The sequence below is a fragment of the Scomber japonicus genome, chromosome 16 (assembly GCF_027409825.1).
Source record: "Scomber japonicus isolate fScoJap1 chromosome 16, fScoJap1.pri, whole genome shotgun sequence".
NCBI lineage: Eukaryota > Metazoa > Chordata > Actinopteri > Scombriformes > Scombridae > Scomber > Scomber japonicus.
Window position 1 is genome coordinate 3,929,161 of NC_070593.1, and position 23,117 is coordinate 3,952,277.

General features: G+C 43.3%; 1 protein-coding gene across 3 annotated transcripts in view; it reads right to left on the bottom strand.

Annotated features, from left to right (window-relative positions):
* esr2b (estrogen receptor 2b) overlaps nucleotides 1-23,117 on the bottom strand; it is a 53,592-nt gene that overhangs the window by 22,144 nt on the left and 8,331 nt on the right. Inside the window, exons 1-4 of one of the 3 annotated variants that reach the window (XM_053336047.1) lie at nucleotides 19,447-19,487; nucleotides 6,420-6,940; nucleotides 4,114-4,313; nucleotides 3,205-3,321 (exon numbers count right to left, since the gene is read on the bottom strand). In XM_053336047.1, the coding sequence (XP_053192022.1) occupies nucleotides 3,205-3,321; nucleotides 4,114-4,313; nucleotides 6,420-6,868 (766 nt within the window). In that variant the 5' untranslated portion in view covers nucleotides 6,869-6,940; nucleotides 19,447-19,487. Of the gene's footprint in view, nucleotides 1-3,204; nucleotides 3,322-4,113; nucleotides 4,314-6,419; nucleotides 6,941-8,242; nucleotides 8,429-19,446; nucleotides 19,488-23,117 lie in introns of those variants that run through there. The other 2 variants (XM_053336049.1, XM_053336048.1) reach the window with 2 other exon arrangements.

Consider the following 23,117-nt stretch of genomic DNA (forward strand, 5'->3'; position numbering starts at 1 on the left):
ACCCCTCAGCGGGCCTGTTCTGGCCCACGGGCCGCATGTTTGACACCCCTCTTCTACTCTCTTCCATTTTGTCAGAAGTCGCTCTTGAGAAAGACACTTGACAGTTCCCAGGTAGAAATGTGTGACTCAGCCATTAACGTTGCTGGAGGAGAGTCTGACTTTGTCTCTGTGCTGATACAAAAGGGTTCAATTTAAACTGAGGATGGGCAAAGAGAAAAAATCTTACTTTATTCCCCTTTCACTTTTACAGCTTCAGTTAGACTTGATGTTGTATTTTACACAGACAGAGGAGGTGTGGAGAGTAGTTCTGTTGGGTGTATTACATGCATTACAGCTGCTAGTAAGGAGTCAATTTGGTGGAAGTTTGGGAAATTGAGGGTCTTCAATCATTCACCTGCAGGTATCAGATAAAGGTGAGCATGTGGAGTGAGAATCCATCCATAAAGAATTACTGTAGTGTGTATGTTTATCACTCAAAATAAATAAGTAAATGAATAAAACACTGCAGGAATTCTTTATGGATGGATTTCCTTCTTTCTTTCTTCCTTCCTTCCTTCCTTCCTTCTCTCCTCCCTCCCTCCTTTCCTTCCTCCCTTCCTTCCTTCCTCTTTCTTTCCTCCTTCTCTCCTTCCCTTCTTTCTTCCTTCCTTCCTTCCTTCTCTCCCTTCTCCCTCCTTTCCTTCTTTCTTCCTCCCTCCCTCCCTCCCTCCTTCCTCCCTTCCTTCTTTCCTTTCCTCCCTTCCTTCTCTCCTTCCTCCTTCCCTCCTTTCCTTCCACTTTTACAGCTTCAGTTAGACTTGATGTTGTATTTTACACAGACAGAGGAGGTGTGGAGAGTAGTTCTGTTGGGTGTATCACATGCATTACAGGTGCTAGTAAGGAGTCAATTTGGTGGAAGTTTGGGAAATTGAGGGTCTTCAATCATTCACCTGCAGGTATCAGATAAAGGTGAGCATGTGGAGTGAGAATCCATCCATAAAGAATTACTGCAGTGTGTATGTTTATCACTCAAAATAAATAAGTAAATGAATAAAATAGGTAAATTAAATTATAGCAAGGACGGTCTGAATGCAGTATAGTCAAATAGGAAGAAGGAAAGAAAAGGAGGAAGGAGGGAGGGAGGAAAGAAGGAAGGGAGGAAGAAGGAAGGAAGGAAGGAAGGAAGGAAGGAAGGAAGGAAGGAAGGAAGGAAGGAAGGGAGGGAGGGAGGAAGGAGAGGAGAGGAGAGGAGGAAAGAAGGTAGGAAGAAGGAAGAAGGAAGGAAGGAAGGAAGGAAGGAAGGAAGGAAGGAAGGAAGGAAGGAAGGAAGGAAGGGAGGGAGGAAGTATGGAAGGAGAGGAGAGGAGTGGAGAGGAGGAAAGAAGGTAGGAAGAAGGAAGGAAGGAAGGAAGGAAGGAGGGAGGGAGGGAGGGAGGGAGGAAATAAGGAAGGACAGAAGAAAGGAAGGAAGCAAGGAAGGGAGGGAGGAAGGATGGAAGGAGAGGAGGAAAGAAGGGAGGAGGAAGGAAGGAAAGGAGGAAGGAGGGAGGGAGGGAGGAAAAAAGGACAGAAGGAAGGAAGGAAGAAGGAAGGAAAGAAGGACAGAAGAAATGGAGGAAGGAAGGAAGGAAGAAGGACGGAAGGGAGGAAGGAAGAAGGAAAGCTGGAACACACACACACACACACACACACACACACACACACACACACACACACACACACACACACACACACACACACACACACACACACACACCCTCCTGGTGGACGTTATTGGGACTATACGCTGCCTGTGAGGAAGCCTGGAGACCCGGCTCAGGGCTCCACATCCTCTACACTTACGAGTTAAAAATAGAGTCTATTTAGGGAAGGGGGCTCTATTCAGGTATGCATTTATGTTATATTGTAATTGTAATTTGTAATTGATTGTATATTTATTTTAACATGGACCCCAGGAAGAGTAGCTGTTGCCTTGGTAACAGCTAATGGGGGATCCAAATAAACTAAACTAAACTGAACTGAACGGAGTGAGAAGCAGCACCCTTTGTAGTAAAGATAGTCGTGTGGTAAAGTGGAAATTAAATGTTTATGGAGTTAAAAGGTTTAATTGTCTGACATTTTCTACATTACATCATAACATTATTTATCAAAAAGTATCAGAATTTTTTAAAGGAAATTACAGATTAATTTTTGGTAAACTTTCATTATCATACAGTAGAAAGCATGATGATCCCACTTATTGTTATTTGATAGATTATGATTATTCTATTTATTAATGCCTCGAACACCAAACCCAAATTTCTGGACTTGTGATTTAACGCTCCTCTGTGTGTGTGTGTGTGTGTGTGTGTGTGTGTGTGTGTGTTCCAGCTTTCCTTCTTCCTTCCTCCCTTCCATCCTTCTTCCTCCCTTCCATCCTTCTTCCTTCCTTCCTTCCTCCATTTCTTCTGTCCTTCTTTCCTTCCTTCTTCTTTCCTTCCTTCCTTCCTTCCTTCCTTCTGTCCTTTTTTCCACCCACCCTCCCTCCCTCCTTCCTCCTTTCCTTCCTTCCTCCTCCCTCCTCCCTTCTTTCCTTCCTCCCTTCCTTCTTCCTCCCTTCCTTCTTTCCTCCCTTCCTTCCTTCCTTCTTCCTACCTTCTTTCCTCCTCTCCTCTCCTCTCCTTCCATCCTTCCTCCCTCCCTTCCTTGCTTCCTTCCTTCCTTCCTTCCTTCCTTCCTTCTTCCTACCTTCTTTCCTCCTCTCCTCTCCTCTCCTTCCATCCTTCCTCTCTTCCTTCCTTCCTTCCTTCTTCCTCCCTTCCTTCTTTCCTCCCTCCCTCCTTCCTCCTGTCCTTCCTTCTTCCTATTTGACTATACTGCATTCAGACCGTGTGTGTGTGTGTGTGTGTGTGTGTGTGTGTGTATCTGAAAAGGTGCAACTTTGGTCACTTTTAGAGGTGAAAAAAGAAAATAATACAACACCAAGCGTCTGGATTGTCAGATTTTTTTCCTTTTTCTACACATAGTAACTTTACAAAGCTGTACTCTGCCCCCCCCCCCAAAAAAAAAAAAAAGTTTTCACAAATGGAGCTTTTAGGAGATTTTGATTTTGTGCATTTTCATTCTTTCCCCCCTCTTTCTTTTCTTTTCACTTTCAATGCTTGAACTTTTGTGCTGCTTGTAACGTGACAAAACATCAAAGGCCCTGATTGTTGGGTGTCTTCTGAATAAAAGGTGAGTGCCTACCACACTTCATCATTCCCACTTCGTAGCATTTGCGTAGACGACAGGCCTGGCAGCTTTTACGCCGGTTCTTGTCGATAGTGCACTGGTTTGTAGCGGGGCAGATGTAGTCATTGTGTCCTAGAAAAAAAAAGGAAAAGAAAAGAAAGTCACACATTATTCCAGTGCTTATGATTGAGCTCTTTTAACCCACCTGTTGTCCTCCAGTCAAGGAAGGAAGGGAGGAAGGAAAGAAGGGAGGGAAGGAGGGAGGGAGGAAGGAAGGAAGAAAGGAAGGAAGGAAGGAAAGGAAGGGAGGAAGCGAGGAAGGTAGGGAGGAAAGAAGGAAGGAAGGAAGGAAGGAAGGAAAGGAGGGAGGGAGGGAGGAAGGGAGGGAGGAAAGAAGGACAGAAGGAAGGGAGGAAGGGAGGAAGCAAGGAAGGGAAGGAGGAAGGCTGGAAGGAAAGGAGGAAAGAAGAAGGGAGGAAAGAAGGACAGAAGGAAGGGATGAAGGAAGGAAGCCAGGAAGGGAGGGAGGAAGGCTAGAAGGAGAGGAGGAAAGAAGGAAGGGAGGAAGGAAAGGAGGAAGGGAGGAAGGAAAGGAGGAAGGAGGGAGGGAGGGAGGAAAGAAGGAAGGGGGAAGGAAAGAAGGAAGGAGAGGAGAGGAGGAAAGAAGGGCGGAAGAAGGAAGGAAAGGAGGGAGGGAGGAAAGAAGGAAGGTAGGAAGGAAGGAAGCAAGGAAGGGAGGAAAGAAGGAAGGACGGAAGAAGGAAGGAAGGAGAGGAGGAAAGAAGGGCGGAAGAAGGAAGGAAAGGAGGGAGGGAGGAAAGAAGGAAGGGCGGAAGAAGGAAGGAAGGAAGGAAGGACAGAAGGAAAGAGCAGTCAAAACAGTCGGGGTCATTTTGACCCGGGAGGACGACACAAAGGTCCTACCTTGGATACTCCTCTTAAAAAAAGCCTTGCACCCCTCGCAGGACCAGACGCCGTAGTGATACCCGGAGGCGTAGTCTTGGCACACGGCGCAGAAGTGCATGTCAGCTTTCCCCGCGGCGGATGAACACAACGAGTTAACGCCTTCCACTCCTCCTTCCTCTGATCTCTTCCCCATCAGCTTGTTACAGCTAATGATGGAACTGCAAGAAGCAAAACGCAGACACGCTGGTAAAAGGGACAACTTGACATTTGGGAAATTTTAGCCTGTCATTCACCTGCCATCGGTCTCCCAACAGCTACTCTGCTGCTGGAAACGTCTCCACAACTGGATTTCAGTCAACTGGGAGAAAACTGACGGTGCTCTTCATTGAAAGATAATGGAGACTTATATATATATAAATCTCCCAGCATCCATTTCCTTTCCTTTCTCCCTCCCTTCTTTCCTTCCTTCCTCCCTTCCTATTTTCCTTCCACCCTCCCTCCCTCCTTCCTTCGTTCCTTCTTAACTCCGTCATTCCTTCCTTCTTTCCTTTCCTCCCTCCTTCCTCCCTCATTTTCTTCCTTTTTCCTTCCTTTCTCCCTCCCTCCCTCCCTCCCTCCTTCTGTCGTTCCTTCTTTCCTCTGTCCTTCCTTCTTCTTTCCTTTCCTCCCTACCTCCCTCCGTCCTTTAATGTCTTATTCCTCCCTCCTTTCCTTCCTCCCTCATTTTCTTCCTTCTTCCTTCCTTCCTACCTCCCAGCATCCATTTCCTTTCCTTCCTTCCTCCCTTCCTCTTTTCCTTTCTCCCTCCCTTCTTTCCTTCCTTCCTCCCTTCCTATTTTCCTTCCTCCCTCCCTCCCTCCTTCCTTCGTTCCTTCTTAACTCCATCATTCCTTCCTTCTTTCCTTTCCTCCCTCCTTTCCTTCCTTCTTCCTCCCTCATTTTCTTCCTTTTTCCTTCCTTCCTCCCTTCCTATTTTCCTTACTCCCTCCCTCCCTCCTTCCTTCGTTCCTTCTTAACTTTGTCATTCCTTCCTTCTTTCCTTTCCTCCCTCCTTTCCTTCCTTCTTCCTCCCTCATTTTCTTCCTTTTTCCTTCCTTTCTCCCTCCCTCCCTCCTTCCGTCGTTCCTTCTTTCCTCTGTCCTTCCTTCTTCTTTCCTTTCCTCCCTACCTCCCTCCCTCCTTTAATGTCTTATTCCTCCCTCCTTTCCTTCCTCCTTCCTTCTTCCTCCCTCCCTCCTTTCTTTCCTTCCTTCTTCCTCCCTTCCATCCTTCCTTCCTTGACTCGAGGACAACAGGAGGGTTGATTGCATTAGAAGTGCATGAAAAAATGATGTAATCTAAAGATCTAAAAAAAACTTTCATTGTGGTTGCCATTATGACTATCAACTAGAGATCCTATAGCTGATGATGATAGTCACTAAGTATATATTTTAACTACAAGGAAGCAGACATAAATATTAAATCAAGTGTGGAGTGAGTCTTTAGTTCTGCTGTGATTCACCATATCATAATAAAATACTCACACATGAGGATCTTTAGGGAGTGAAAATAATGATGTTTTAGCCCTCCTGTTGTCTTCGAGTCAAGGAAGGAAGGGAGGAAGAAGGAAAGAAGGTAGGAGGGAGGGAGGGAAGGAAAGAAGGACAGAAGGAAGGAAGAAAGGAGGATTGAGGAAGGAAAGAAAGAAGGAAGGAGGGAGGGAGGAAAGGAAAGAAGGAGGGAGGGAGAAAGGAAGGACAGAAGGGAGGAAGGAAAGAAGGAAGGGAGGAAAGAGAGGAAGGATAGAAAGAGAGAAGGAAGAAGGGAGGAAGGACAGACGGAAGGAAGGAAGGAAGGAAGGAAAGAAGGAACAGTCAAAACAGACGGGTTAAGGTGTGACTAAGCTGTGGTTAATGTCTAGTTTACTTGTGTATATATATATGTAAAGATCATGGTTTGGGTTCAAATGATCACTGGAGTTTTCAAACTCATTAAAGATATGCAACCTTTGCTGTCATGGCAACAGTGAACACCACCATTAATTGACAAGATTAAGATTAGCAAGATTAAGTCGATTAGAGTTTCTAAATGTCGGATTGGATTATTTTTCCATTAATTGCCCGGCACTAGTATATGGTGTTTTTAATGCTCTCAGATGTAACAAAAAAAGGATCAAATTTTATCCTGAGCTGATATAAGGACTAGTAAAATGTTTAACTTTTAATAAAAAAGGTATTAGTCATTTCTTTCATTCATTTAGGAGACAAAAAAACATGATACTTATAACTCTTTTTTATAATTCTATTCATTTGATGGGACTTACTGCTCAGTGTCAGTAAACCTACCCGCTGGTGTTGATGCTGTGGGCTTTGGGCTCCAGCCAGGCTGTGTGTGGGTTGGGTTCGCTATAGACGAGAGGTTGAGGGCAGCGCAGGGGCAGCGAGGGCAAGTTGGGGTGATTGTGTGATGACCACAAGGGCGACGGGCTGAGGGGCGGGCACAGAGATGAAGGACTGTCAGTGACGGACGGCCGGGCGTAGCTCAGCACCGACGGGCTATAGAAGGTCACAGGTCCGTGTCCGTGGTTGTACTCGTGGCTACTGTCCGTGTACGGAGAGGGAATGCAGACAGTGTGGTTGTCCATGCCCAGAGGAGGGCTGTACATGCCGGGCAGCAGTCCTGGGGAGCTCAGCTTCTCAGAGATTTTGCTGGAGTCCACCTCGTGGAGCTGAAGCAGGGGTAGCGGGTCAACGTCCAGCCTGGGAGAGGAGGCCATCATGAGGCAATCTGCCATATGATGGCGACAATGGGGGTGAGTGTGATGAGCCAGCTGTCCTCTTAATGCATGTTTTACTGAGCAACAGTCCTGTGGCAGAGGAGGAGAGACATATAATATTATAGTTAAGATATTTAATACAACACTAATTAAATAATAATGTGAAGAGCAAAGACAAAAATAAAGTCAGAAAACATCTGTATGTTCAGGTGAAACAGGGTTTAACCTTCCTCCCTTCCTTCCTTCCTTCCTTCCGTCCCTCCCTCCCTCCCTCCTTCCCTCCCTCCCTCCCTCCTCTCTCTTTCCCCCTTCCTTATTTCCTTCCTCCATCCCCCTTTTCTTCCTTCCTTCTGTCCTTCCCTTCTTCCTTCCTTTCCTTCCTCTCTCCCTCCTTGTCTCTTTCTTTCCTCCCCCCTACGTTTCTCCCTTCCTTATTTCCTCTGTCCTTCTTTCCTTCCTTCCTCCCTTCCTTTTTCTGTTTTCCTTTGTCCCTCCTACCTTCCTTCCTTCCTTCCTTCCTTCCTTCCTCTGCCCTTCTTTCCTTCCTCCCTTCCTCTTTTCCTTTCTCCCTCCTACCTTCCTTCGTTCCTTCTTTCCTCCATCCTTCCTTTCCTTCCTTCCTTCCTTCCTTCCTTCCTTCCTTCCTTCCTTCCTTCCTTCCTCCCTCCCTCCCTCCCTCCCTCCTTTCCTTCCTCCCTCCTTTCCTTCCTCCCTCCCTCCCTCCCTCCTTTCCTTCCTTTCCTTCTTCCTCCCTTCCATCCTTCCTTCCTTGACTCGAGGGTTAACTGCATTAGAAGTGTATGAAAGATAATGTAATCTAAAAATCTAGTGATGAGAATGATATCCTGTTGTCTATCTGACACTGGTTCATCTGTGAGCTGCTCTTTAAAAACCAAAAGAAACATTAATAAATAAACATAAATAAAAAGGTGTCATGATCTGTTATTTAATGCACACAGCACTGCAGCCTTGTTAAAGCACTTTGTTTTCTGCAGCTCAGTTTGAACAGAAGAAGACTCAGAGATGATTCAAAAGTAGTAAATTCAAAAACTGTGCAGCTTTTCTAAAAAAGGAAGGAAAACAGACATTATTGACAAAAAGATAACACTTCCTGAGTTAATTTCCAAAAAAAGCATTCAACCTTTCTTGGAAAAGATGTTCTCAGGACCACACAGACCTACCGGTTATAAAGAGAGTCCTTTTTTTTTTAATTGCTTTTCCTTAATTTCATCAAGATAGCATCAGCTTCTCTAACAATATGGAGCTATTGTGACTCAGTTCAGTTCACTGGGAGTTAACAGGGATCATCCTACTGCCAGCAGTGTTGCTATTATTCAAGGACGCCCAAGTAACCACATGAAAAACACCAGATAGTGAGATGTTTTTCTTTACTGGAGTGAATCACAGTCGGGACGGTGGAGTGAGATCCTGCTGCTGCTGCACGTGTGGACCAGATCTGATGAATCTGTTTAGAGACACACATTGAAGGCCCTTTCATACATGCACTCCTGAACATTCCTGGACATTATACGGCATGTGTCAGGCTGTATGTGAGGTCAAATTCATGAATCAGTCAGACCGGACGTTAATCAGACTTTACACTGCCAGCTCCACAATGAAAGGTTTGTAATATCCGATTGAGCCCATGTGTGAATACAGAGTGAGCTACAACTGCTCCATGCCGTCAGTACAAGACAATCCAGCATTAAGGGAGATGATACAAACAACTAAAATAACACGTTTCCTCTCTCATCCACAATTTTGACTGGGCCTGAATGCTCCGCTGTGGAGTTACAGAGCTTATGGAAGAGAGGACTTCCTGTGATTTCTCATAAAATAAAAGCCATTTGTAGAAAGCTTAAAAACACTGAGTACACTTTATGCATCATGTCCTGCCTCCTGCACCCCCTCACCTAAACCAAAGTGAGTATTTCTAGTAGATGAGATCTTGTCTGACACATATGATGCTCCTGCTCTGTGCTACATTTGATATATATATATAGTTCATAAAAGCCTTTTCCACCACAGGAACTTTACCTGCATTCAGCCACATTAACTGCTTTTAATTTAACTCCAGGCCTGTACAGTAATTCCTGCCCCCTCTTTACAATTAGAACTGTGGATTTGGATTTATTTTGATGTCTGACATTTAAAACTATTACATTTTCCATTTCACAACTTTTCTTTGACTAAGCAACTAAAGCAAGTGAAACAAAATCTAAAATGTTTGTTTACCACCTGTTGCAATGCTGTTACGAAATCAAGCACCAACAAAACCTCAGCTGCTCTCTCAGGTGAGCTTCCCGTCTCCTTTTATTGTAGACTCCTCCTGGGTCCTAGTGCTAGACTGCCTGTTACATTCCCTTCTATAATAGGATACATAAGCAAAGCAGAAAAGTAACCTTACAATCAAGTTGGTAAGTTTCTGTCCTATGGTCATTAGCTTTGGGTAGTGACCGAAAGAACAAGATCGCGGGTACAAGCGGCCAAAATGAGCTTCCTCCGTAGGGTGGCTGGGCTCTCCCTTAGAGATAGGGTGAGAAGCTCAGTTATCCGGAGGGAGCTCGGAGTAGACCCGCTGCTCCTCCGTGTCGAGAGGAGCCAGATGAGGTGGCTCGGGCATCTAATTAGGATGCCTCCCGGACGCCTCCCTGGTGAGGTGTTCAGGGCACATCCCACCGGTAGGAGATCCTGAGGAAGACCCAGGACACGCTGGAGAGACTATGTCTCTCGGCTGGCCTGGGAACGCCTCGGGGTCCCCCGGGAAGAGCTGGACGAAGTGGCTGGGGAGAGGGAAGTCTGAGCTTCCCTGCGTAAGCTGCTGCCCCCGCAACCCGACCCCGGATAAGCGGAAGAGGACGGTAACGGTCTGAATTTTAGCTGCAAAGGTTTAGTTACTGTGATTATTAGGTTAAAACGTTTCTTCCTTCCTCTCTTCTTCCTTCCTTCCCTCCTTCCTTCCTTCCTCTGTCCTTCTTTCCTTCCTTCCTCCCTTCCTCTTTTCCTTTCTCCCTCCCTCCCTCCTTCCTTTCTCTGTCCTTCTTTCCTACCTTTTTTCCTTTCTCTCTCCCTCCCTCCTTACTTCCTTCCTTCTTTCCTCTGTCCTTCTTTCCTTCCTTCCTCCCTTCCTCTTTTCCTTTTTCGCTCTCTCCCTCCTTCCTTCCTTTCTCTGTCCTTCTTTCCTTCCTTCCTCTTTTCCTTTCTCCTTCCCTCCCTTCAATATACAGTAGCAGTGTTTTCTCATGAGAGGCTCAATAGTGAATATTTAGTGTGAGGTAGTGTATAGAATAAAAAGCAGCATGTAGTTCAACGAAGCTAAATGGGAAACTACGGACCAGAGATCAGAAATGTGGGATCATGGGCTTACAGTGGAACATAAATCATCAATGATTGATCTTTTTGAATTTTTTTGCCATTGGCGGGACACACAAAAATGATCATGTTCTTTATTTTTCCATTCTTCTGCACATTCTTGTAACATTTTCTCTCTTTAACTTATCAAACTCTCATTTGTTGTGTTTTTATAAAAAGGTCAAAATATTTGGCTCAAAATTTACTGAAATGGGGGAAAATAAAAAAAATAAATAAAAAAACATGGATCACTTTATCTCTCTGAGAGTCATCCAAGAAAGCAAAAGCAACTCTTTCCACTAGAATTAATCAGCATTCTCTGCAAGTGGTATTATGGGTTTTAACTGTGTCTTTCCCCCCTTCCTTATTTCCTTCCTCCATCCTTCCCTCCTTCCTTCCTTCTGTCCTTCTTTCCTTCCTTTCCTACCTCTCTCCCTCCTTGTCTCTTTCTTTCCTCACTCCTACCTTCCTTCCTTCCTTCCTTCCTTCCGTCTTTCCTCTGTACTTCTTTCCTTCCTTCCTTCCTTCCTTCCTCCCTTACTCTTTTCCTTCCTTTCTCCCTCCCTCCCTCCTACCTTCCTTCCTTCTTTCCTCTGTCCTTCTTCCCTCCCTCTCTCCTTCCTTCTTTCCTCCCATAATCAGCATTCTCTGGGAAATGTCCCACATGGGCTACTTATGTAAAAGCAATGCAAGTGGTAAGGGAGGAATCCTCCATCCCCCTTTCTTCCTTCCTTCTGTCCGTCTTTCCTTCCTTTCCTACCTCTCTCCCTCCTTGTCTCTTTCTTTCCTCACTCCTACTTTCCTTCCTTCCGTCTTTCCTCTGTCCTTCTTCCCTCCCTCTCTCCTTCCTTCTTTCCTCCCATAATCAGCATTCTCTGGGAAATGTCCCACATGGGCTACTTATGTAAAAGCAATGCAAGTGCTATTATAGGTTTTAACTGTATCTTTCCCCCCTTCCTTATTTCCTTCCTCTATCCACCTTTCTTCCTTCCTTCTGTCCTTCCTCTCTCCCTCATTGTCTCTTTCTTTCCTCCCTCCTACCTTCCTTCCCTCCTTCTGTCCTCTGTCCTTCCTTTCTCCCTCCCTCCTACCTTCCTTCCTTCCTTCTTTCCTCTGTCATTCTTTCCTTCCTCCACCCCTCTTCCTTATTTCCTTCCTCCATCCCCCTTTCTTCCTTCCTTCTGTCCTTCCTTCCTTCCTTCCTCTCTCCCTCCTTGTCTCTTTCTTTCCTCCAAGAAAGCAAAAGCAACTCTTTCCACTAGAAATAATCAGCATTCTCTGGGAAATGTCCCACATGGGCTACTTATGTAAAAGCAATGCAAGTGGTATTATAGGTTTTAACTATGAGGTCATTTAGTTTACCTAGATCTGGAAGCCACACACACACACACACACACACACACACACACACACACACACACACACACACACACACACACACACACACACACACACACACACACACACACACACACACACACACACACACACACAACTTATTGCGCTTGTGAATGATTAAAAAAGAAAAACCTTAAACCCTTGTGTTCACAAACAGCATATTTAATCTATGAATGTTTGCTCCAACACAGAACCTAAAAGCACAAAATGATCAGCCTGTGTGACCTCATTCAGCTTGCAAAATACTGTAACCAAAACTGTGCCAAAGAGCCATCAGCTGGTTAATCAATGCCAGAATCAACAACACAGCAGCCGACGATGGCTCACCAGACTCAATCACAGACACCATGCATGATAAGTAGAGATTTACAGCTGAGATATCTGGGAAGTTTGGCGACTATTTATTAATATATTGAGTTGTTCGGGCGATAAAATGTCCAAAAATAGTGAATTATGCCTTTGCAATTTAATCTTGTTTTTTCCGAAGAACATAAAAATCCTCACATTTTGAGAAAAGTTGCAACCGTGAGAAATGACTAAAGGAATCATCGAAATAGTTACTGATTAATTTTCTGCATGCAGGACTGTATGAATTGAGTAGATGTTATTTTACACAGCGTCCGAATGCAGCGATGGTTTGAACAGGTAGCAAATTTGAGTCTGTGTTGTTCTTCAAGAGGCTCTCAAAACACAACTAACTAAAAAAAATACAATTAAAAGTCAGACTGGATAAAAAGAGATAGATAATCACAGCCATTCAGTCACCTCACCAAATCAACTACACCTCTGGGCCAAAGTCAAAGATAACTGTATAAAATTATATTTAAATATAATTTGTGTTTTCTGTTTTGACTCTTCCTTCCTTCCTTCCTTCCCTCCCCCCCTCCCTCCCTCCTTCCTTCTGTCCTTCTGTCCTTCTTTCCTTCCCTCTGTCCTTCTTTCCTTCCTTCCTTCCTTTTTTCCTCCCTCCTTCCTTCCTTTTTTCCTCCCTCCTTCCTTTCTTCTTTCTGTCCTTCTTTCCTCCCTCCCTTCTGTCTTTCTTTCTTTCTTTCCCTCCTTCCTTCCTCCCTTCCTCCCTCCCTCCTTCCTTCTTTCCTTCCTTCTTTCCTCCCTCCCTTCCCTCGCTCCTTCCCTTCCTTCTGTCCTACTTTCCTTCCCACCTTCCGTCCTACTTTCCTTCCCTCCTTCCTTCCTTCCTCCCTTCCTTCCTTCCTTCCTCCCTTCACTTGAGGACAACAGGAGGGTTAATAAAACTATTCTAGCTCACATTTGTACAATAATTCATACAATACTAAAAATGTCTATAGTGAGAATCCTCTTTCATCTAATAGTACGGAGTCGATGGTTTGAACAGGTAGCAAATTTGAGTCTGTGTTGTTCTTCAAGAGGCTCTCAAAACACAACTAACTAACAAAAATTACAATTAAAAGTCATACTGGATAGATATAAAATGGTCAAAATCGGCACTGAACCACAGTCATTCAGTCACCTCATCAAACAACTACACCTCGTGGCCAAAGTCAAAATTATATAAAATATATGTAATTAACCTTCATGTCGTCCTCCCGGGTCAAATTGATCCGGTCTGTTTTGACTGTTCCTTCCTTCCTTCCTTCCTTCCTTCTTTCCTTCCTTCCTTCCTTCCTTCCCTCCCCTCCCCTCCCTCCTTCCTTCCTTCCTTCCTTCCTCCCTTCTGTCCTTCTTTCCTTCCTTCCCTCCTTCCTTCCTCCCTCCTTCCTCCTTTCCTTCCTTCTTTCCTCCCTCCCTTCCCTTGCTCCTTCCCTTCCTTCTGTCCTTCCCACCTTCCGTCCTACTTTCCTTCCCTCCTTCCTCCCTCCCTCCTTCCTTCCTCCCTTCCTCCCTTGACTTGAGGACAACAGGAGGGTTAATAAAACTATTGTAGCTCACATTTGTACAATAATTCATACAATACTAAAAATGTCTATAGTGAGAATCCTCTTTCATCTAATAGTACGGAGTCGATCTTCACAGTATCCGACATTAAAGCTAGATTTAATTTGATGAAGCAATCAGGAAAATCTCAACTTCAAAAGAAACACAAATGATTACTTCCTTCTTTTTGCAGGAGCACATGTTCTCCAGAGTGTCCATGTATCCAACAGGAAAAAACAATGGTGAGAAATGAAAACACACAAAAAAAAAAGAAAACATCCAACATCAAGCAGATGTGACAATCAATTGAAGTTGCTCCAAACTGTCAAACTCAAGTAGTGACTGTGGCATATTTTTCATGTTTTGTGGAGAGAGTGAGTACTGAAGATGATAATCACTTCTTCCATCAATGCAGTCTGTTAAAAAAACAAAAACTGGATTCATTAACAGACTCTGAAAGCTCTGATACAGACATTGAAGTTCACAGAGACAGCGAAGTGACTGCAGCGTGGACGGGATGCTACATGCCAAATAGTCGGAAGGTCAGTCACATCAAAAGTCAATATGTGTGTCACACAGGTCGGGTCAAAGTGGCCTTAGTCAAAACAATGCACAACTCTGACTACCTGTGTCCTAGTTCAGCAGTTCAATCATTCCTAATCAACCTTACTCTCTATAGCATTGGTTCTCAAATGGGGGTACTTGAAAGGCACTCCAGGATGTACATGAGATCTTTAAAGACTGTGTAAAGTGAATTCATACATTTTCTTGTAAAACACATTAAATAGGTCATAAATGTATTTCTCTTTTAAACCGTTTAGATTTGAATTGTGGAGCTAGGCTTCTCAAAGGGTGTTTCAAGATTTCTGTGTTCAGGATTTAGTGATTAGCATAAACCCGCCCCTGCTGCTGTAGAGGTATAAATACATTCAGCACACACTACTACTACTACTTCTACTATAGTCTACAGTTAGCCAGTTAGCTAGTTAGCCGCCAAGTTAGTAGCCCAAAGCTCTCAGACGTAGCATCCATGTTTCTGCTAGAGGTGGTGACTTTGATTGACAGGTGACACTTGGTAGGGGGATGGGCTTCAGCATTTGGGAGCAGAGAAAGAGGCTGATTTTTACACAACTTTGAAGCCTAATTTCATATATTTGGCGATTTTTTTAATCATTCAAATTTGGCAGGGTGCAGGCCTCAGCTCCCACCAGGATTGGATTGGTGAACGCTAGATCCCTGGCGAACAAAACTTTCATCCTGAGGGATTTCTTCAGCTCCCGTGACCTGGACTTCCTCTGTGAGACAGAGAAGTCCACCGGTACCGGTGAGTGCAGCCCTCTGGTCGAACTTTTACCTGCCGACTGCTCTTACTTTAACTCCCCGCGGACACTGGGTCGTGGAGGAGGAATGGTGACAGTTTATAAAAACGACTTTAAATGTAAGCAGTGCATCGTCTCGTCCTCAATTTCCAGCTGTGAAGTGGCTTTATTTGAGGTGGGTCGTCTGTCCATTTTTTTCAATGTCTGAGTCCATTACAATGAGGAGGTAAAATAGGTTTGACCAAAGCAAAGTCATATATTACCCATTTTCCACCGAGCTGGTGCTGGTTCGGAGCCAGAGCCTGACTAAGCACCGGTTCTTTGCTTTTCCACCGCCAAAGCTCCAGCCCCGAGCCTCAGAACGGGAGCCAGAGCAAGCACCAACTCTTTGCTGGTCTAAAGCAAGAACCGATTACGTCAGTGGACTGGGGGCGGGGCTAACGTTTATTAGCCGGCTAGCGGGGCTAACGTTTATTAGCCGGCTAGCGGGGCTAACGTTTATTAGCCGGCTAGCGGGGCTAACGTTTATTAGCTGACTAACGGGGTTAACGTTCAGTAGCTGACACAGTGCCAGCAAATTCTAAATTCTAATAACTTTATATAAAAATGTATGCATGTACATGAGAATGTAAAGAAGTACATTTGATTTGTTGTGTTCTTATTTTCATTCGTTGCCATAGTTACTATTATAGTCACTTTACTATCGACTAAGTGGATCCCAGAGTCAGGTTTGAGACACAGTTACAAGGTCAGGGGTCAGTCAGTAGCGTAATGAGAAATGGCTGCTTATATAGCTCTTGTATTCACACACACACACACACACACACACACACACACACACACACACACACACACACACACACGCGCTGATGAAGGCGCCGCCAATGGGAACAATTTGGGCTTCAGTATCTTGCCCAAGGACACTTCGAAATGCAGACAGGAGGAGTTGGAGATTGAATCACAAACCTTCTGATTATGATTACTAAATTCTCTACCTCCTGCAGCAACCCTGAGTAATGTGTGTGTGTGTGTGTGTGTGTGTGTGTGTGTGTGTGTGTTTGGGTTTCTGGAAGAAGACGATTATGATGAACCAGAGGATGATGTTCCGCATTTACCCCGGTGAAACAGCAAATGATACAGCCATGATGTCAACACACACACTCACCTGCCCAAATATCTATACACACACACACACACACACACACACACACACACACACACACACACACACACACCTGCCCAAATATCTACACACACACACACACACACACACACACACACACACACACTATCTGAAACAATATCAACCTCAAGCTCCCAAAAAATGGGGTGGAATAATTTTCCCCCCTACAACAAAATTATACTATACAGGATGAAAACCTGCCCCATTTCAAACTACTCAAATGCCAAGACATGCAGCTTTCTTCTGACTAAATTTGGAGGTTTTAATTTTAAACCAGCCGGTTGCGTCATGGCACTACGGGGCGTGACGAGGCGATCATTATCTACTTTTACATCAGATTAGACATCATGTTATACCAGCCTCGATATGCTTGTGATCTAACAAGCCGTCAGTGTAGGTGACATAATTGCTCTTAACCTGGTACAATATTTGTCAATGGTCCATCATGTGTTGATGTTAAACATCACAGCTTGTACTGTAAACTCAGGTATCATGGAAAATGTCCCAGTTTCATTTTTGAGGGAAACTTCCTGGTGACAAGCTCAGAAACTGCTATGAAAACAACAACTGATTGCCCTGATAGTTGTGATTCTGTGAAGTCTGAAAATGCCATTTTGACATGTCATAGCAGAAAAAAGAATTGAATTGATTTTGGATCAACTCCATCTGAAATTCTCTTCTGTGAAATTTGAAGGACACACATTTACTGGCGGCATGATCCAGCTGTTAAATTGGGATTTGGCCAATATCAGATCAAAGACGTTGTGTTTGCTTTGACATGAAAGGCTGGAAAAGACTCTTTGAGAACCAACCACATACCAAATTCATCAGAACAAAACCAAGAGCTGGTAAATGTATAGAAAATATGACTTGATCCAGAACATCGTGAACAAATATTTTAAGGTGCAGTAACCCGTTTTGACCACTAGGAGGCAGAAAAACTCAAAGCATTAATGGAAGTAGCACAAACTGCTATCCCGCACAGGCAGTAGAAACCAAGCGGGAAACTCCAGGCCTAAAAGTGAAGCCAATGCAGAAGTGCCTTTAACCTGCATTCTCTCAAATGACCAGCAGGGGGCGAGTCTACTGGCTCCATAACAACAATCTTTATCAGTTTAAGGTTGCAATAATTGTTACTTTCAAGTCTTCTTCAAGTCTCATTCAGAGTAAAACAGGCCATAAAGTAACGTATGCTTCAGGTCGTTGCTACCTTTCATCCATCTATCCACTTTCTGACGCTTATCCAGCAGATCACCGGTTGTCTCCTTTCGAGCTCTATTCCTAACCTTCCTCGGATGTCTGAACTCTTAACTCTCAGGCTGAGCCCAGACACTCTCTGGAGGAAACTCATTTCAGCCTCTTATATCCACGATCTCATTCTTTCGGTCACTACCCAAGGTTTTGTGACCATAGCTGAATGTGGATCAACTGGTATATCGAGAGCTTCGCCAATCAGTGTCATCACAGTGACTACATCCATTATCTTTATACAGTATGTGGTATAAACAGAGCAACAAGTGGATCCCATTGAAGTCAAATGTTAGTCCAGGTGTAAAAATCTACAATCTACCACAAGCTTTGTAGCTCAACATTTGAGCCTCTTTTAACTTATGGTTTTGGTCATCAGCATCATTTCCAGCAGAAAGTGGCTATTTTCAACAACAACAAAAGGATTAACCCCTCTGTACTGCACCAAACATCAGAAAACCAAAGTTAGAAACTGGCTGGTAAACAAAGTGGAACATCTACCACCTAAAGAAGCAGATATCTTTCTTAGAAACTGGTGGAGACCAAACCAGAGCTAAAAGAAGAGTGAGTATCCAGGCTATTATTTTCAGGTGTAAAAATCTACAATCTACCAGAAGCTTTGTAGCTTTAGCGTCTTTTAACGTATGGTTTTGGTTTTATGCCACATTTATTGGCCACACATCAGCATCATTTCCAGCAGAAAGTGGCAGCTATTTTCAACAACAACAACCACAACAAGGATTAACCCCACTGTACAGTAGATGCCCAGCACCAAACATCAGAAACTGGCTGGTAAAGAAAGTGGAACATCTACCACCTAAAGAAGCAGATATCTTTCTTAGAAACTGGTGGAGACCCAAACCAGAGCTAAAAGAAGAGTGAGTATTGGACTTAAAGTTCATCAGATGGACACAAACATGACTCCTGTGGGATGACACATTCGTAATAAACAACTGTATGAGGAGATATAACATTAAGGCTGGGTGTCACTTCTGCCCCTTAGTGGCCAAAAGGTCAAAACGCAGCTTGAAACCTCCGAGTGTTTGACATTATCTCCTACGTCTCATCGGTATGAACGAATCAGGACTCCAATACATTGGATAATTATAACTTGTGTTGGAATAAACTTTTACTTCCACTTATTTTTTGTTGTAATGTCTTGCTTTGAAAAAACGAATACACATTTTTACCATAGAGAAAATGGTATATGCATTAATTTAACATTTATACTCTCTCTCTAGCTCTCTCTCTTCGAATGCACAAAAACAAAATATAGACATCCAAAGAGTACTACAGTGTAGATCCTTTTTAACTTTAATAGTCTTTATCATCATAATAATCTGTCACACATTATTATGACGCAGATCACCTCCTTGTAGCACGACGATAGACACCGATTTTAAACATTTGGTGCACACACAAAAAAGCTGTGGTTTGTAGAGACGCACTGATCGATCAGCCACCAATTGATAACGGCCAGTTTTCAGCTGATCGGCCATGACTGATGACCGATGACCAGCTCCCATCTCACGTATCCACCATGCACATCACCCACCGTCAGTCTCACACACACTTGCTTAAAATCAACAACATCAACTAAAAACAAGTGACTTGCTGTCGACTGATAACTCTACAGCACATCTGCCGCCGTGGTTACAGCAGCTTCACTAACAAACCTGTATGTGGTTGGTGTCCGTTGCTAATTTCCATCCCTGATTATAACTGTTAGGGTTTCCAAAGAAGTCAAACTGTTGTTGAACAAGTTTAATTAACTTTGTCAATGCTTGATAGATGCCTCTAAACACACTTTACACAGTGCTGTAAATGCATATGTGTGTGTGCTGTAGATAAAAGTTTCATTTCTTTCAGCAAAACAGGATTTTACACTGTGGATTTAATTGAATTGAACACATTTTCTACTTAATTTTGACTCAAAAATAGAAATTGGAGACCGAACAGACCGGCAACACAAAACCCTGTCAGTGAAATCCTTGATGTGGAAAGTGTAAATGTTGTTGCGTCCATGAAAATGGGCTGACTATAACCCGATCAAGGTTTATTATAACAAGCAAATTCACAACCAGCAGGAGTCAGAAAAGAAAAAAAACTCAAAAACAGGCTGAAGTTAAAACGCTTCTTCAACCACAAGCTTAAAAAAAAAAAAAAGTACACATTGTATTAAAAGATTAGACAGGCTCACTTACTTCTTTCAGGCTGTGCGGCTGAACTGTTTGGCTTGCACCCATCGAATATGCAGAGAGCTGTTTTGTAAGAATGTCTGTGCTGAAGTTTGAGCTTTGGACAGACTGGTCTTCATGGCAGCTTTCCATGGTAAATCACCAGGCAGGCAACACAGGGTCAAAGGACACTGTCTTAATGCAACAAATGCAAATTAAAACTATCCACTGAACAACAAAAGCAGAGTTTAATCCAACAAGATTTCTACTGAAATACTGAAATACTGAGACACCCCCCCCCCCCCCATTTGTGGAGTTAAACAACTGTCAAACGTTTAAAAAGAAAACAGCTGGTCACTACAATGCATGACAACTGAGGACTGTCACCCACGGCAACCAATCCACCACTGTGGTTTTATCAAATATTGTACTGCTAAAAAGCTGTTAGTAGTAGTAGTAGTAGTAGTCGGGTTAATTTGCCAGCCATGAATCACAGTAAGCAAAACTTAAAATCAAGATTTAGCAGTCTAACTTTGTCTTTTAGGTTTTACAGCAGCGACGTAGGTCAAAGGTCAAAGGTCACCTGTAAAGATGGTTCTCTCCCACAGAGGAAGGAGACGCTGCAAATAATAACATCCATCTTAGAATATCTCTGATATTGTGGATTTATGGGAATATTACTGATGACAGTTACATATTTAACCCTCCTGTTGTCCTCGAGTCAAGGAAGGAAGGAAGGAAGGAAGGAAGGGAGGGAGGGAGGGAGGGAGGAAGAAAGAAGGAAATGAGGGAGGTAGGAATGATGGAGGAAAGAAGGCAGGAAGGTGGGAGGGAGGAAAAAAGGAATGAGGGAGGGAAGGAGAAAGGAAAAGAGGGAGGAAGGAAAGAAGGACAGAAGAAAGAAGGAAGGAAGGAAGGAAGGAAGGAAGGAGGAAAGAAGGACAGGAGGATGGAAGGGAGGAAGGAGGAGGAAGGACAGACGGAAGGAAGGAAGGAAGGAAGGTAGGAGGGAGGAAAAAAGGAACGAGGGAGGGAAGGAGAAAGGAAAAAAGGAAGGAAGGGAGGAAAGAAAGAGAGAGAGAAGGGGGAGGAAGGACAGAAGGAAGGAAGGAAAGAAGAAACAGTCAAAACAGACGGGGTCAATTTGACCCGGGAGGACAACACAAAGGTTAAAGTGAGCAAGTCAGCAGAAGGCACAATGGATTAAAAGTGTTTCTATTATTAGGTTTGAAAATAAATCTACATCTAAGTCTGTGTGTATGAGAGTCATTATTTTTCCATTTTTGTTTTTCTAACTGAACATTTCTCTAAAAGAAAAAGTTTGCCTTCATTCCTTCTTTCCTGTCCTTCTTTCCTTCCTTCCTCTTTTCCTTTCTCCCTCCCTCCCTCCTTGCTTCTTTCCTCCCTCCCTCCCTCCTTCCTTTGTTCCTTCCTTCCTCCCTCCCTTCCCTCTGCCCTTCCTTCCTTCTTTCCTTCCTCCCTTCCTTCTGTCCTTCTTTCCTTCCCTCCTTACTTTCCTTCCTTCCGTCCTCCCTTCCTTCTGTCCTTCTTTCCCTCCCTCCTTCCTTTGTTCCTTCCTTCCGTCCTCCCTTCCCTTCTGTCCTTCTTTCCTTCCCTCCTTCCTTTCCTTCCGTCCTCCCTTCCTTCTGTCCTTCCTTCCTTCCTTCTTTCCTTCCTCCCTTCCTTCTGTCCTTCTTTCCTTCCTTTAATTTCCTTTTTACCAGGAAATCAATTTAGGAGTTTTTTCTCAAAATGTTTCATTGACCAATTGACCTAATTTCTGTTTTTCTCTATTTCAGGTTTTTTTTTTATAATTAAAAAAAGAAAAAAAAAAGAAAAAAAGTGCTGTACGGAAAAATATTTCTCATTATTATTATTACTGGATTTCATATCTCTGTAGTTGCATTTTCAAACACAGTGTGTACTTGTGATCGTACACACAGTTCAAGGTAAACTTTATTATCCCACTTTAATGTACTACAACTATTTGAAAGATAAATATGAAATACAACCATAATAAAAATAATAATAATAATAATAAAAAAAACTTTATTTATACAGCACTTTTCATACAGAGTTCAGAGTACTTTTTAATGGTTGAACCAGGAATGTTTATGGACGACAATGAGGCAGTAAAAATCAGACAATTAATACTTCAAGATAAATGACGATGAAATAATAAAAACAACAGTAGTAATAAAATAGATATAAAACAGTGTGCTATTAAATTTAAGAAGGCCATTTATTTTTTTTAAAGTAGTAATTTAGGTCGAGGGTTGAATCGGGGACAACAGGACTTGGTTGTAGACTCCTGAAGACATTTAGTCTCTCATGGAGGGGAGGGGAGTCAGGGTCTGAAAGAGGAGTGAAGGAGGCCCGAGATGTCAAAAGTAGAGAAACCATCCCTTAACAAGAGGCGGAGGTCAATGACATCACCTATTCCCGAATTACAAAGCTGTCCTTTGACCTAATGTGACTCCGATGACTCTAATAACTTTTTTTTTTTTTACAGCCAGTAGCACTAATGAACCACGTGGTATCAACATCTTCAAGTATCTTTAACCCCAAGTCCAGTTTGTTTCGATTTAATCCTCCTTGCATTATTAGGTAGGGAGTCATTAACCCTCCTGTTGTCCTCAGGTCAAGGAAGGAAGGAAGGAAGGAAGGGAGTAAGGAGGGAGGAAAGGAGGAAGGAAGGAAAGAAGGAAAGGAGTAAGGAGGGAGGAAGGAAGGACGGAAAGGAGTAAGGAGGGAGGGAGGAAGGAAGTATAGAAGGCGGAGGGAGCAAAGAAAGAGGGGAGGAGGGGAAGATCGAATGAAAAATTAAAGAAAGAGGGAGGAAGGAAGGAAGGAAGGAAGGAAGGAAGGAAGGAAGGAAGGAAGGAAGGAAGGAAGGAAGGAAGGAGGAAGGTTAAATTAATTTTAACATATTTGCCCAAAACTAGTGAATTAAAATTGGCAGTGTATGGGATCCATTCCATACTAAACATCTACAGTATGCATGCTCAAAAATCCAAAATGGCATATGCAAAATTTATGCAAAAGCTTTCATTTGAGTATTGATATAAATTATGTTCCTTTCGCTGGACCAATCAGTCTCTGTCTCTTGAGATGCCCGACCAATCAGTGTCAAGAGTCGGCATATCAGGGCCGCAAAAGAGGCATGAATGGACTAGAGGGGAATTATCATACAATCTGGTTTCAATTCAACAATTCACCATCTACGTCGCCAGTGAGAGAAGTTTCAGGCCCCATGTTGTTCTCACACACACACACACACACACACACAATGGCTCTTAATGAGACCCCAGCTCATAATTCATGAATGAACACACTAAATCTGCAGACTCCAGCCAAAGAGAAGAAAATCCATCCAAAACCCTGGAGAAATAATAATAATTAAAGCTGCAAGCAGCGATGAACGGGCCCTCGCCACCCCATGGTCAGCGCTCGGGCCCTAATAATAATAATAATAATAATTATAATAATAATAATTATAATAATAATAATAATAATAATAATAATGGGATCTCGTTGAAGAAATAGCTTTGTTTCTGCCACCTTTGGAAGATAGAGGGTAAGATTAAAGCATGTTCTCTCTGAGCTGCATTTTAAAAAAAGAAAAAATATGTTTGACCTATGGTCATGAGCTTTGGGTAGTGACCGAAAGAACAAGATCGCGGGTACAAGCGGCCGAA